Source organism: Spea bombifrons, chromosome 13, assembly GCF_027358695.1.
Source record: "Spea bombifrons isolate aSpeBom1 chromosome 13, aSpeBom1.2.pri, whole genome shotgun sequence".
In the NCBI taxonomy this organism is placed as follows: Eukaryota; Metazoa; Chordata; class Amphibia; order Anura; family Pelobatidae; genus Spea; species Spea bombifrons.
Genome location: NC_071099.1, coordinates 7,240,481 through 7,254,519, shown reverse-complemented (window position 1 = coordinate 7,254,519; position 14,039 = coordinate 7,240,481). Strand labels below are relative to the sequence as shown.

Genomic DNA, 14,039 nt, shown 5'->3' with positions numbered 1-14,039 from the left:
ACCCAAGTCCCTAAAATTATCTTTTAGGACACTCCATCTTCCTCTTACTAGGTCATTGGTGCCAATGTGCACCAAGACAGCTGGATCCTCACCAGCCCCTCCCAATAATCTATCCACTCTGTCCGCAACATGCCGAACCCGGGCACCCGGGAGACAGCAAACCATTCGGTTGCTGCGATCAGAGCTACAGATTACCCTGTCTGTTTTCCTGATTATTGAATCACCTACCACCACAACCTGCCTGGGCTTTCCTTCCTTTCGGATCCCCTGCACATTGGATGAGCTGCTCTCCCGGCTGTTAGGGAGAACAGCTTTTTCCGCAAAGCCTACCTCTGAGTCTGCCTCCCCAACATGCTCACTTAAAAGGGCAAATTTGTTGGGAGGGAGAGACTCTGGGCTGGCTTGCCTCTTCCTCTTCCCTTCCCCACTGCAACCACGTCTTACTGTCACCCAGCTATGTGCCTGACTCCCTTCTGACTGATCTCCTCCCTCATTGCTAGGGGCCCCATCTAAACTTTGCTCAGTGAGCAACAGACTCCTCTCAAGGTTGTCAATCTCTCTCAGTGTTTCAATGTGCCTCTTAAGAGCACCAACCTCAGCTTCCAGAGAGACCAATTGATCACACTTACCACAGCGATATGGACCCAGGAACTGCTGTTCCAAGCATGCATACATATGGCATGATGTGCACTGAGTGAAATCTCCAAGCTTGCTCATTCTTTATAAAGGGACGCGAGTATAGAATTTAAACAGTTGCTTTATGTCACTTACCCTCCTTGCTCTTGCACTCTTGTGTTGCACTAACTGCTGTGGTGCACAAACTGGTCACTTACAGAAAGCAAGTCACTTAGAAAATGCAAGCCCCTTACAGTGAGCAAGCTGTGAGTTTAACCACTTCCTTATATACAGAGCAACACAGTTAATTGATTATAAACCCCACCCTTAACTAATTACACTATAGAAAATGGGAGAGAAAAAAAACCAAACAGTTAATGCAAAACACAGTTTTTTTTTTTTTTTTTTTTGTTTTTTACCACAAACCCTTCAACCCTCTTGTTGCTGGTTGAGATACAAACCCACTGTTGGTATACTTATAATACCACTTCTCTGCCGCTGCTGTGGTGCACAAACAAACTGGTCACTTACAGAAAGCAAGTCACTTAGAAAATGCAAGCCCCTTACATAAAGCTTCCCATAAAGCTTCCACAAATCCCTTGTCGCCTTCAAGATGCTTAATATTTGACTTTAGTTCGTTGTTAACATACAAGCATACTCCTCCTCCCTTCCTGCTTTTTCTGTCCTTCCTATATAATGTATAACCTTTTAAGTTAACTACCCAGTCATGGCTCTCATCCCACCATGTTTCTGTTATGCCTATTATATCATATTGGTTAGTGTATGCTATTGCCTCTAGTTCTCCCATTTTGTTATTTAGGCTCCTTGCATTAGCAAGCATACATTTAATATTACCCTGAGTCTCTTGAATTTTATGAGAATTTTTATTAATACATACCTCCTCTGTTCTGATCTTGCCCCTCCCCCATCTCCACCCCCCTTGTTCTGATCTCCCCCCCCTACCACTAGTTTAAAAACTCCTCCAGCCTTCTAGCCATCCTCTCCCCTAGCACAACAGACCCTCTTCCGTTTAGGTGCAATCCATCACCGCTATAAAGATTGTACCCAAGCGCAAAATCAGCCCAGTGCTCTAGAAAGCCAAAACCCTCCTTCCTACACCATGACTTTAGCCACGCATTTACCTCCCTGATCTCCCGCTGCCTTTCTACTGTTGCACGTGGCACAGGTAATATTTCTGAAAATACTACCTTGGAGGTCCTTTTCTTCAATTTATCTCCTAATTCCCTGAAATCATTCTTTAGGACCTTCCATTTTCCACTGACTTTGTCATTGGTACCAATATGGACCATGACAGCCGGGTCTTCCCCAGCCCCTCCCAATAATCCATCCACTCTGTCAGCAACATGCCGGACCCGAGCACCCGGGAGACAGCAAACTGTCCGGTTGAGCTTATCAGAGCGGCACATTACCCTATCTACTCTCTTAATAATAGAGTCCCCTACCACCACAACCTGTCTAGCCTTTCCTACGCTCTCAACCCCACTCATACTAGAGGGGCTGTTCCCTCGGCTGTTAGAAGGAACAGCTTCCTCCAGTATAGCTACTCCTGAGCTGATGCACCCAACATCTTCACTCAAGCGGGCAAATCTGTTAGGCTGCACAAGGTCAGGACTAGCTAAACCTTTCCTCTTTCCTCCCCCTCTACCACCACGTGTAACTGTGACCCAGCTACATGCCTGTTCCCCAGCTGACTTATCTCCTCCCTCTTCACTACCTGCACCCACTAAACTCTGCTCAGTGAGCAGCAGACTCCTTTCAAGATTATCTATCTCTCTCAAAGTTGCAATTTGCTTCTCCAGATCTCTAATATGAGATTCCAGAGAAGCCACTTGCTCACACCTGCCACAGAGGTATGGACCCTGGACGGATTCATCGAGGAATGCATACATGAAACAAGATGTGCATTGAGTCAGATCATCAATCTTGCTAACTCCCATAACCATACTCATAATCAAGTATAAGAAAAAAAAAAAAAAAAAAAAGAGAACCTACAAAATAACAGTTAAACAAGAACACCCGTCAAAATAAACAGTTAAAAGTAAAAATATAAAGCAGTATAAATACAGTACCTTGTGGAACCCGTTTCTCTTTCCAACTCCTGTTTCTTTTTAACTCCTACTAAAATAGCCTACTTGAAAAAGCGACTATCTCAATGCAGAAGCAACTCAAGTGAGTGAGTGATGGAACTGACTGGTAACCCGACCAACCCCTTCCCGACTGTCTTCTTATACCACCAAATTAAGAATTTTCTCGCTTCCTCCGGCGCCCTTGCTCGTGGGACTCGTGCCCCTACTGCGTTTGAACAGCTTTGCCTGGCAGACAAGGAACCTCCACACGTCCTCTCTGCCTTGTACACCATCCAGCTCGCCCCAGTGGTACTTACTAAACCATATTACTTTAGTCTCTGGGAGGGGGACCTGGGGATCTCTTTTTCCCTCAAGGACTGGGAGAGGAAGCTTATGATTGTGCACAAGGGGACCGTCTCCAGCAGAGTGCAGGAAACGCTCTTTAAAATCGTCACCCGCTGGTACAAGGTCCCCCTCGACCTACACAGGTTTTTGCCCCAGATTCCCCCTACCTGCTGCAATATCCTCCTTGGCTCCCTCTACCATATATGGTGGTCATGCCCGGTAATCAGGCCATTCTGGGATGCAGTGTCTGCAGTTATCCGGGATGTAGCAGACCAGTCTTTCATAGCTACCCCGGCATCCGTCCTCTTGCACCATAACACTATCCCATGCAGGTCCTATAAAGGCTCCATCAAATTTCATTTAATAAATGCTGCCCTCACCACCCTTCCTAGATCCTGGAAGTCCGCCAGTTCTCCCTCTATGTCTGCCTGGTTCCGACGTGTCGAATTTATCTACCAGATGGAGGTCCTCACGGGGCCGCTAGCATTCGGTCGAACTCCAGTGGAACACTGGCGCACCTACGTTGCCTCCCTTGCTGACCGCCCGAACTCCCTGGTGCCTTGAGCCCTTCCCTGTCTCTTGCCTCCACTTCGGATCTCCGTTTTCAGTCCATTTACTTTTTGTTTTTAATTTTCTTTTGATTACCACTCATGTTATGTTTGTTTTTACACGATATGTTATGTACCTGACTTACCTGTGGCGTGGGATTGACCGGTACACCGGCCAAGACTCCCTCCCCTTAAGCTGTTCTTTTCCTCCAGGTACTTTTGTTGTTGTTGTTTCCAATGAAGTTTTGCCTACAGCCGCTGTTTGTCGAATACGGTTGCTATGTCGCACAGATCTCCTTGCCTTTTCTAGATAATGTACACCTTTGTCCGTGCTGACAGTTTTTTAGCCTGTATCCTGTGGGAGACGACCCCTCCTGACTGTGTATCATGTGTATCCTGACTATACGATACTACTGTTGAGATTTTGTGCTCTGTGATATTTGATTTGCAATAAACAGTGAATTGAAAAAAAACAAAAAAAAAACAAATAACATTACTACTGACAATAAAAATATTTTACATGTTTTCACTAATTTAGGGTAAATCAGACTTTATTTTTATAGATTTAAATGGGGTACAGAAAAAAAAGAAGGGAGGGGGGACAGAAAACCATACAGAAACAGAAAATCATACAGCAGCATCTCGCAAAAATATCGTGTGGTGGGAGTACAGCCGTACTGGCGAGGGGCACCCACAGTGAGGCAGCATAATGACCCAGCACGAGAAGCCCACCAGGGCTTAAGAAACGCAGGCTGCGATATAGAGGGAAAGGCAGAACGGAGGAGAGGGGGAGGAGAAAGAGGGGAAAAAAAGAAAAAAAAAATAACAATAAGAATGACGATAAAAGGAGGGGAGGCAGCGGCACAGGGAGATGGGAATATACAACTGAAGCAAACACACGTGGACAAAGACAGGACAAAGACAGGACAAAGACAGGGAGACGTGACAGAAATTTACTCAAGCAAAGGGCAGACAAGAGGGTCTTGCACACAAGAGAGCCAAGAAAACCACGAGGAAGATAGACAGATCTATAAAATTAGGCAGATAGAGGCAAAGAAAGTTATAAGAGCTGCCAAATCACATGCAGAAGAGTGAATTGCCCTCTCAGTAAAAAATGGAGATAAAACATTTTTTAGATATATAAATGAGAAAAGGAAAGTTAAACAAGGATTAGTTAGACTAAAAACAAAAGGAATATATGGATATATAAGAGGATAAAGGTTTAGCTGACTGCCTCAATGAATATTTCTGTTCAGTTTTTACAGATGAAAATGAGGGAATGGGACCTCAGTTGGGAAAAAAGACTGAATCATTTGAAATATGTGAGCTTATCGAGGCAGAGGTTCTACTTCAGTTGTCTAAGGTAAAGACAAATAAGTCGATGGGGCCTGATGGGATACACCCCAAGTTATTAAAAGAGCTTGGGGGTGTACTAGCAAAACTGTTAACTGGTATATTTAACGAATTATTGGTAATGGGAGTTGTCCCTGGAGATTGGAAAGTAGCGAATGTTGTGCCCATTCCCCAAAAAGTCAGTAGGGAGGAGTCGGGCAACTACAGGCCAGTTAGTCTTACATCTGTAGTGGGGAAATTAATGGAAACAATGTTAAAGGAAAAAATTGTTGAACATCTGAAGTCACATGGGTTTCAAGATCAAAAACAACATGGGTTTTCCTCAGGAAGATCATGCCAAACAAATCTTATTGATTTTTTTGATTGGCTGACTAAAGTAATTGATCAAGGTGGTGCAGTAGACATTGCGTATCTGGATTTCAGTAAGGCCTTTGACACTGTCCCACATAGAAGACTTATAAATAAACTGCAATCTCTGGGTTTAGATCCCAATGTTGTTGAATGGATTAAGGAGTGGCTGAGTGACAGACAACAGAGGGTTGTAGTCAATGGCGTATATTCAGAACAAGGCCTTGTTACCATTGGGATACCTCAGGGATCTGTACTTGGACCCATTCTCTTTAATATTTTTATTAGTTATATTGCAGATGGTCTTGATGGAAAGGTATGTTTATTTGCTGACGACACAAAAATTTGCAACAGGGTTGATGTTCCTGGAGGAAGAAGCCAAATGGCAAACGATCTAGGTAAACTGGAAAACTGGTCAGAGCTGTGGCAATTGGCATTTAATGTAGATAAATGCAAAGTAATGCACCTGGGGCATAAAAACCCAAGGGCAGAGTATTGAATATTTGATACTGTCCTAACCTCAACGTGTGAGGAAAGGGATTTAGGGGTAATTATTTCTGAGGATTTAAAGGTAGGCAGACAATGCAGTAGAGCAGCAGGTAATGCTAGCAGAATGTTTGGTTGTATAGCAAGAGGTATTAGCAGTAGAAAGAGGGAAGTGCTCATGCCGTTGTACAGATCACTGGTGAGACCTCACTTGGAGTATTGTGTACAGTACTGGAGACCGTATCTCCAGAAGGATATAGAAATGTTGGAGAAAGTGCAGAGAAGGGCTACTAAAATGGTTTATGGATTACAAGATAAACCTTACCAGGACAGGTTAAAGGATCTTAACCTATATAGCCTGGAAAAAAGACGTGACAGGGGGGATATGATAGAAACATTTAAATACTTAAAGGGAATCAACAAGGTAAAGGAAGATAGTTTATTTAAAAGGAGAAATACTACCACAATACTACCACAACAAGAGGCCACAACAAGAGGACATACCAAATTTACTAGAGGCTGGTAAAACTTATCAAGGTCTACAAAAATAAAAAACTGTCACTGAGACACCCAATATTTGTTTTTATTTATTTTCAATGATTTACACATTTATATAGTAAATTCTTAAAGCTGCATCTATGTATGTAACCACAAAGATAATCCTCATCCTGGCGGATGTCAGGTGACAATGATATTTAACATAACACTGCAAGATTGCAACATGAGAGGGAGTCTCTGCGGTAATGTGGTCTGTTCTATGGCTTATTTATTCTTTCTTCCTCACTTTTCTGTTACTCCAGACCCATCCATAAATGCATTAAGCATAGTCTGAACTTCTCTTCTCTGACTCATATTGTTGGCTTTGCCTTGAAAGCGACCTTTTTTCCCAGCACCTTTTCCATCCAGCATTTTACAAACTCTGTTGTTGTTGTGTAAAAAAGGAGAAGGAAGATTTCATCACTTAACTTTAGCTTTTTTAACTTCTTATATAAAATGAACTGTTAAAATATTTTGGTTAATTCATTATTGCATTATACGTAGAAACACAAAAAAAACACATATCAATGTATAAATAGTTTTGCAAAAAAGATTTTCTGGGATGCTAAAATCATATCAAAAAGTAAATCTGAGTGAAATGCAAAGAATCATGACATAAAATGTGGTGAATATCATGTGAAACATTTAATGCGGTTTTCTTTTTTTAGTTCTGATTTTTTAATAAAATAATGTCCAAGCAGCTGCACTATTAGCCTTTTATGTGAGTTCTAGTGTTATATTTGCCCAGTCTACTAGACTCCTTATCATAGTGCCCATTGCTAATCACCCAGCTGCATACTCTGATTTATGGAGGATAAGACTTCATTAGCATGATAAATAATCTGCTCAGTGTGGGGCTCAAGGGGTTCAAACCTGTCAATTGTCCCAATTTTGCAGGGAAGGTCCCAATTGTTGAAGCACTGTCCAGGCAAAATTTTGTCACGCCATGTGTTCCGGTTTGTTTGTCTCTCACCTCTCTTGACTGACCCACACAGACTTTGGCGGTGCCAGTGGCCCTCAGACAAGCTTTACAGAGTCTCCATGGCTCAGTAAAGCTGTAAATGAAATGCACGTCTGTTTCTGATCATGCCTTTCATGTTTCCTCAAAGTGGCAGAACCTCCATGCACACCCTTTTGAGGAAGTGCTTTCTGAGGACTTGGCCAGAGGAGCTAGAACCAGGTAGTAGAAGACAGCAGAAAGAAGACAGAAGAAGATGATGCAAGATAAGAAGTGGTGCAGCAGGAAAAGAGTGGAGGGAGGGAGAGGGAGTAAGAGTGTAAGAGAGTCAGAGTGAGTGATAGTATGAGTGAGCATGAGTGAGTGTGTGAGAGGGTGTAAGTGAGTGTGTGAGCACCAGAGAGTTAGCAAAAGAGTGAGAGAGTAAGAGAGTGAGACCACCTGTGAGACACCTTGTGTGAGAGAGTGTGAGTGAGAGTGTGAAATAGCGTGAGAGAGATTGAATGTGTGAGAATATTAAAGAGCATGGATGAGAGCGACTGTGAGAGCAAGTGAGAGAGCCTGAGAGAGTGTGAGAGAGAGTGTGAGTGAGAGTGTGAGGCAGCATGAGAGTGTGTAAAAGTGTGGTAATGTGAGAGAATGTAAGAGTACAATGTTAGAGAGCATAAATGAGAGTGAGAGAAAATGAGATTGTGGCAGAGCCTGAGTCAGAGTGTGAGAGAGCATGAGGGAGAGTGTAAGTGAGAGTGTTCAATGAAATGTAAACAAAAATGATGATTGCTATAGATATATGTCTAGCTCGGTGGACAGTGATGGGAGTTATGGTGTACCACCATCAATGTCTGGCTCAGTATATAGTGAAGGGAGTTATGCTGTACCACTGTTTGTGTCTGGCTTGCTATATAATGATAGGTGTTATGCTGCACCCCCATTAGTGTCTGGATCACTGACAGGAGTCATACTGCACCCCTCAGTGTATGAATAACTATATGATAGGAGTCATACTGTACCATCGTCTGTCTCTGGATCATTATGTAATGACTGAAGTTGTTGTGTACCACTGTCAGGCTCAGTATATATTGAGAGTTATGCTGTAACATCTGCTGGAGTTAGTATAATATACATATTTCAGGGTTTAATATATAATGATGGGAGTTATGCAGTACTTAATTGCTTAATTTGTTACTTAATTACTTTAAGTAGAAGAAATGAATTGGAAGAAAAACATGCTATATTCAAAAAGGGTTCAAACTCTGTCCCCGGAAATTATAGACCTGTGAGTTTAACTTCTGTGGTTGGGAAAATATTTGAAGGCTTATTAAGGGATAGTATTCGGGAGTTCATTGGGAAGAACAGTATTATTAGCAAAAATCAGCATGGTTTTATGAAACATAGGTCCTGTGAAACTAATTTAATTGCATTCTACGAAGAAGTAAGTAGAAGTATAGATCAGGGGGTTGCAGTGGATGTAATCTACTTGGATTTTGCCAAGGCGTTTGACACGGTTCCACACAATAGGTTAGTATTCAAACTGAAGGAAATTGGTCTAGATGCAAATTCTTGTTCTTGGGTAGAACATTGGCTTAGAGACAGAGTACAGAGAGTTGTTATAAATGGACAAAAGTAGTGTCCCTCAGGGACCAATTTTATTCAACATATTTATAAATGACCTGGCAATAGGCGTTGAAAGTTATGTTTCTGTGTTTGCAGATGACACTAAACTAGGTAAAGTAATATAATATGAACAGGATATTACAGTGCTGCAGAGGGATCTAGATAGACTGGGGGACTGGGCACACAAATGGCAGATGAAATTCAATGTAGATAAATGCAAAGTTATGCACTTCGGGGTAGGGAATGCACAAGCAACCTACACCCTAAACGGTAGTGAATTAGGGATAACGACAAATGAGAAGGATTTGGGAATTGTTATAGACAACAATGTGCAATGTCAGCAGTTGCTAAGGCCAGTAAGGTATTGTCGTGTATTAAAAAGGGGCATCAATTCACAAGATAAAAATATAATTTTGCCTCTGTATAAATCAATCTCTGTAATGCCACACCTTGAATATGCTGTGCAATTTTGGGCACCTGCTCTAAAGAAGGATACCATAGCACTAGAAAGGGTGCAGAGGCGGGCAACAAAATTAAAAAAAGGAATGGAGCACTATAGTTATGAAGAAAAGTTAACAATTTTAAATCTGTTTAGAAAAACGGTGACTCAGTGGGGATATAATAGCATTATATAAATATATTCGGGGCCAATACAAACCATTGTGTGGAAATCTGTTCATAAACAGGACTATGCATAGGACACGTGGTCATGCGTTTAGACTGGAAGAAAGGATATTTAGTCTAAAGCAGAGGAAAGGGTTTTATTACAGTAAGGACAATAAGGATGGAGAATTCTCTGCCTGCAGAGGTAGTATTATCGGAGTCTGTACAGACGTTTAAACAGTAACTGGATGGATACTTGGAAAAACATAATATTCGGGGATATAATCTTTAATTATGGGGAAAAAGTTTATTGATCCAAGGAGAAATCTGACTGCCCTTTTGGGGTCAAGAAGGAATTTTTTCCCTGGTTAGTGCAAAATTGGAAAGAGCCAAACTGGGTTTTTTGCCTTCTTTTGGATCAACAGCAACAAATTAACAGATATAGGAAAGGCTGAACTTGATGGACGCATGTCTTTTTTCAGCCTATATAACTATGTAACTATATATAACCGTCATAAACCAATTACCTTGGACCCAATTGTTCCACAATCTTTACTGGTCCTGATAGAAGGAATAAGCCTGAGGTTTTTTCATCACCAACAGTTAAGAACACCAGTGTGTCCTATAAAAAAAATATATTATTATTATTTAATCACACACTGATTAGAATTCATTTAGGGGAGGTGAAAGTGTTTTCTTGGGCTTTCAATAAGAGCGTAATCACAGAGCACACTGGAGTCCTAATCCCTGCACATTCATAAATGCTAATGTTGCTAGAAAGAAGAAGACTGCAATGATTTAATTTGTTTCAGTGATCCTAGAAAAATGGGTATGACCGTCTAAAATATGTTGGTTTATAAACTGTGTACTTCTGTTTTTACTAGGGCTCATAATGTCCCAAGGCAGCTCCCCATATGCTTCACCTGCTTTCACTGTTGCTGTCCTCTATGCTAAACGCTAGGATATGACATCACACACCGGCACGCAATATTTTAAAGCTGGGCAGTGAGGAGCAAGTGTATATGGGCCAAATACAAGAGAGATCTTTTCAACAAGTCCATCGTGCAATGGTACACCGGGGAGCCTCCTGGAGCTTCCACCCTAAGCCCAGAATATGCTGCAGCCAGGCCTGGACTGGCCATCAGGCACACCGGGCGGCCCAGGGCCACATCGATGTAGGGGCTGATGGCGCTGCAGCTCCAGGCCCCTACCTTAAAATAGGCCCAGTCAGGACCGGACTGACTGGACCTATGAGGCCTCTACGGCTGTCCTTAATGCAGGGCAAAAGGGGCACCTGCCCCTTAAGCCTGCAGCATCTGCGACCGGGCCCACCGCTCTAGTAGCGGGCCCGCTACTTACCTGGGAGACGTGCGTGAGCAGCGTCTCTTCTACCGCCAGGGGGACGCAGGAATCCAACGGAGTCACGTACGTCACATGACCCTGCTGCGCGTCTGCATCCCCTGTGCGGTAGACGTCTGCGAGTGGCGGGTACATCTTCAGTTCAGGTAAAAGAGGCTGTATGAAGGGGTATGTGAGAGCGAGTGAGTAAGCGAGTGAATTAATGAGTATCTGTGAAGGAGTGAGTGAATGATTGTGAGCTGACATGAAGAGATGCTTAGTCACATTCATTTTTATTTGTAACAAAAAGGAAATTGCTTCAACCATGTTAGAAAATACTGCATCATGCAAGCACTAATATTTGTGCTTAAGAATGAAAGGTGCTTTAAAATACATGGTCTGATGGTGAAAGCAACAAAATATTTGCAACGGTTCTGCAAACCTAAACATTTGAATTTTGTAGTAAGACCAATTTGCACCACATCAAGTTGTCAGGAGATGTGGAAGTCATTGTTTATGAACTTGGTGATGTTTCTAAAAGCTCAAAAATTATCTCCTTTGAACAAAATGCTGAACATAACATGATGGAATGATCTAGTGTTCCAAAAATAAATTATGAGCCAAAAAAGCATCTTATGAATTTACTGAATTTTAATATTGTTAAAAAAAAATGTGGAACAAGGACTATAGTGTAGAGAAGAAATAACTTACAGTCCATTAGAAGCTCAAACAGGTAGTAACACAGGTGGCTAAATCATTTAGGGTTTTAATCTGAATGAGGGAATTAATGGGTATCAATTTATGAATGAATATCTGAATGAGTGAATGATTATCTGTGAATTAGTAAATAAATATTTGTGAACGAGTGAATGAATGTGTGTGTGATAGCATGGATGTGTAAGGGAGGGGGGGCAAAGATGCCACAGGTAGGCTGTTTTGGGTGCAAATATGCCACAGGCAAGCTGTTTTGGGGCATCGACCATCACATAAATCAATACCAAAGTGAAACCTTCTGTGTAAACGCTCCGGATGCGGGTGTCGGTGTGGCAGAGCCTGTCCTGGTGTGTGTGTGTGGGTTGTCAGTGTAGCAAAGCCTGTGAGTGTGTGTGTCTGGGTGTTGGTGTGACAGAGCCTGTCGTGTGTGTGTGTGTGGGTGTGACAGAGCCTGTCCTGGTATGTGTGTTTGGATGTCGGTGTTGAAGAACATGTTCTGGTGTGTGTGTGTCTGGGTGTCAGTGTGGTAGAGCCTGTCCTAGTGTGTGTGTTCGGGTGTCAGTGTAGCAGAGCCTGTCCTGGTGTGTGTGTGTCTGGGTGTTGGTGTGACAGAGCCTGTCATGTGTGTGTGTGTATGGGTGTTGGTGTGACAGAGCCTGTCCTGGTGTGTGTGTGTATAAGTGTGGGTGTGGGAGAGCCTGTCCTGGTGTGTGTGTGCCTGGGTGTCGGTGTGGAAAAGCCTGTCCTGGTGTGTGTGTGTCTGGGTGTGTGTGTGTGTGTTTGGTTATCTGTTTCCTGGCACTTAATTTACAGTAGGAACTATTTCATTTTTACTTATCCAGAGATAAAATGCCCTCCTGAATTTGTAGTGACTTCAGGGGACAAAACATTCAAGGCCCTGAAATCATTTAGTGGAAAAAATAAGGTATTGTGTTATTTACTCTACAATATTTATTTCAAGGATTAGTCACACTAACTTGTGGCTTCAGGCTTCCCATGTTGGATGACCAAGTATTATGTATGTATATATATATATATATATAATGTGTTTTTTCAGTAATATGATTTAATGGTGGAAATTAATAATGCCCCCCCAGTTTTGACTGTGGTATTTTATGTGCCCCCAATATATTGTTTCTAGAGTCACTTGCATATTGCAGTCCTGGGAGGCTGGTCATGGTGCTGCATACTTACCTGACATTACATTGCTCGGCCTAGAGGATTGGCTGAGTGCGATATAACAGGCTCAGTTGGGCTAGTCTGAGGTTTCTCCCTGCTATGCTGTAACTCACAGCACTGTAGTGAGGAAACTTCAGATCAGGCCAACTGAGCCTGCCACATATGCGATCACGCTGCGATCACATCCACGATTGCAGCACTCAGTTGCACTCAGTTGGGCCAGCCAAACTGTAGACTTGGTCTGCATAAACAAACAAAAGTGATTTATCTCCGAAATGGCAGAGAATTGAGCAGTGAGACTGCCGGGACATGATCTATACACCAAAACGGCCTCATTAACTTAAAGTTGTTTTGGTGCTTAGAGTACACTTTTAAGTAAACGAGGCTTAGTTTCTAAGGGAAAGTTTTTTTTTTTTTTTGTTTTTTTTTTACAAAGTTTCTACCTCTTTCTAAGTACCAATTAAATGGTCAAATATTAGTTACTGTTTTGAATCTTTTATTAAATATATAGCACTTTATAAATTGCAGGACATTATGATTCATTTATTATATATTTATGTAATGCTAATTGATTACAGTGACAAAAGCATGCTGAAATATAACTTATAGACAAGAAATTGTATATTAAATTTGTCAGAATTTGGTTTAACAAAAAACATAAATTAAAAAAATGGGCTGCTCAGTCTTAAATGCCCGGGCCTATTTTTTGTCCCAGTCCGGGCCTGGCTGCAGCCTTTAGTAAAGTTAAATAAGTTAAAAGATGAACAAAAGAACTGATGAAGTTAAAGCTTATCTAAAAAAGTTTTTTCAAATATTATACTGTATGTGCATCTAATTATTTTTTTATTTTTTTTTACAGATGTAGCACAATGGCATTCCAAGGCTATTTTTTCGCCCTTCTGAAAAATAAGGTTGTACAGTAATGCTCTGTTTTCTCATTTTGTTTTGTTAATAGGAAGCTTTAACGCAGTGGGCAGGAACCATATAGATCTTGTAGTGCATGTCAAGCTTATTTTTCTTTATTTTTTTTACTTTTAATACATAATTGCTACTTGACTCCTATCCAACCACTGATTAATGACACTTTAGTTTATTGATTATTGATAGGTCTTACCTGTTCTTTCCCCTGCTTTAACCCCTTAAGTGATAGGCTGTTTTTTTTTTCTAAACAAACAATCAAGTTTTTGTTTTTTATTTTATTTTATTGATTGTTAAATCATTTCTATGATATTGCTGGATCCCGATTCAACTGTGGACGTCTGATTATCGTTTGAATCTCGGGATTTTCACACTCTATTGCTGGTTTGCATAACA

At 41.6% G+C, this 14,039-nt stretch overlaps 1 protein-coding gene across 1 annotated transcript in view; it reads right to left on the bottom strand.

Annotated features, from left to right (window-relative positions):
• Nucleotides 1-6,547: 6,547 nt before the first annotated feature.
• The window catches only part of AARSD1 (alanyl-tRNA synthetase domain containing 1), a 137,608-nt gene continuing 130,116 nt past the window's right edge, over nt 6,548-14,039 (bottom strand). The window contains exons 12-13 of the mRNA XM_053453932.1: nt 10,022-10,116; nt 6,548-6,701 (exon numbers count right to left, since the gene is read on the bottom strand). Coding sequence (XP_053309907.1) covers nt 6,563-6,701; nt 10,022-10,116 — 234 coding nt within the window. The 3' untranslated portion in view covers nt 6,548-6,562. The remainder of the gene's footprint in view (nt 6,702-10,021; nt 10,117-14,039) is intronic.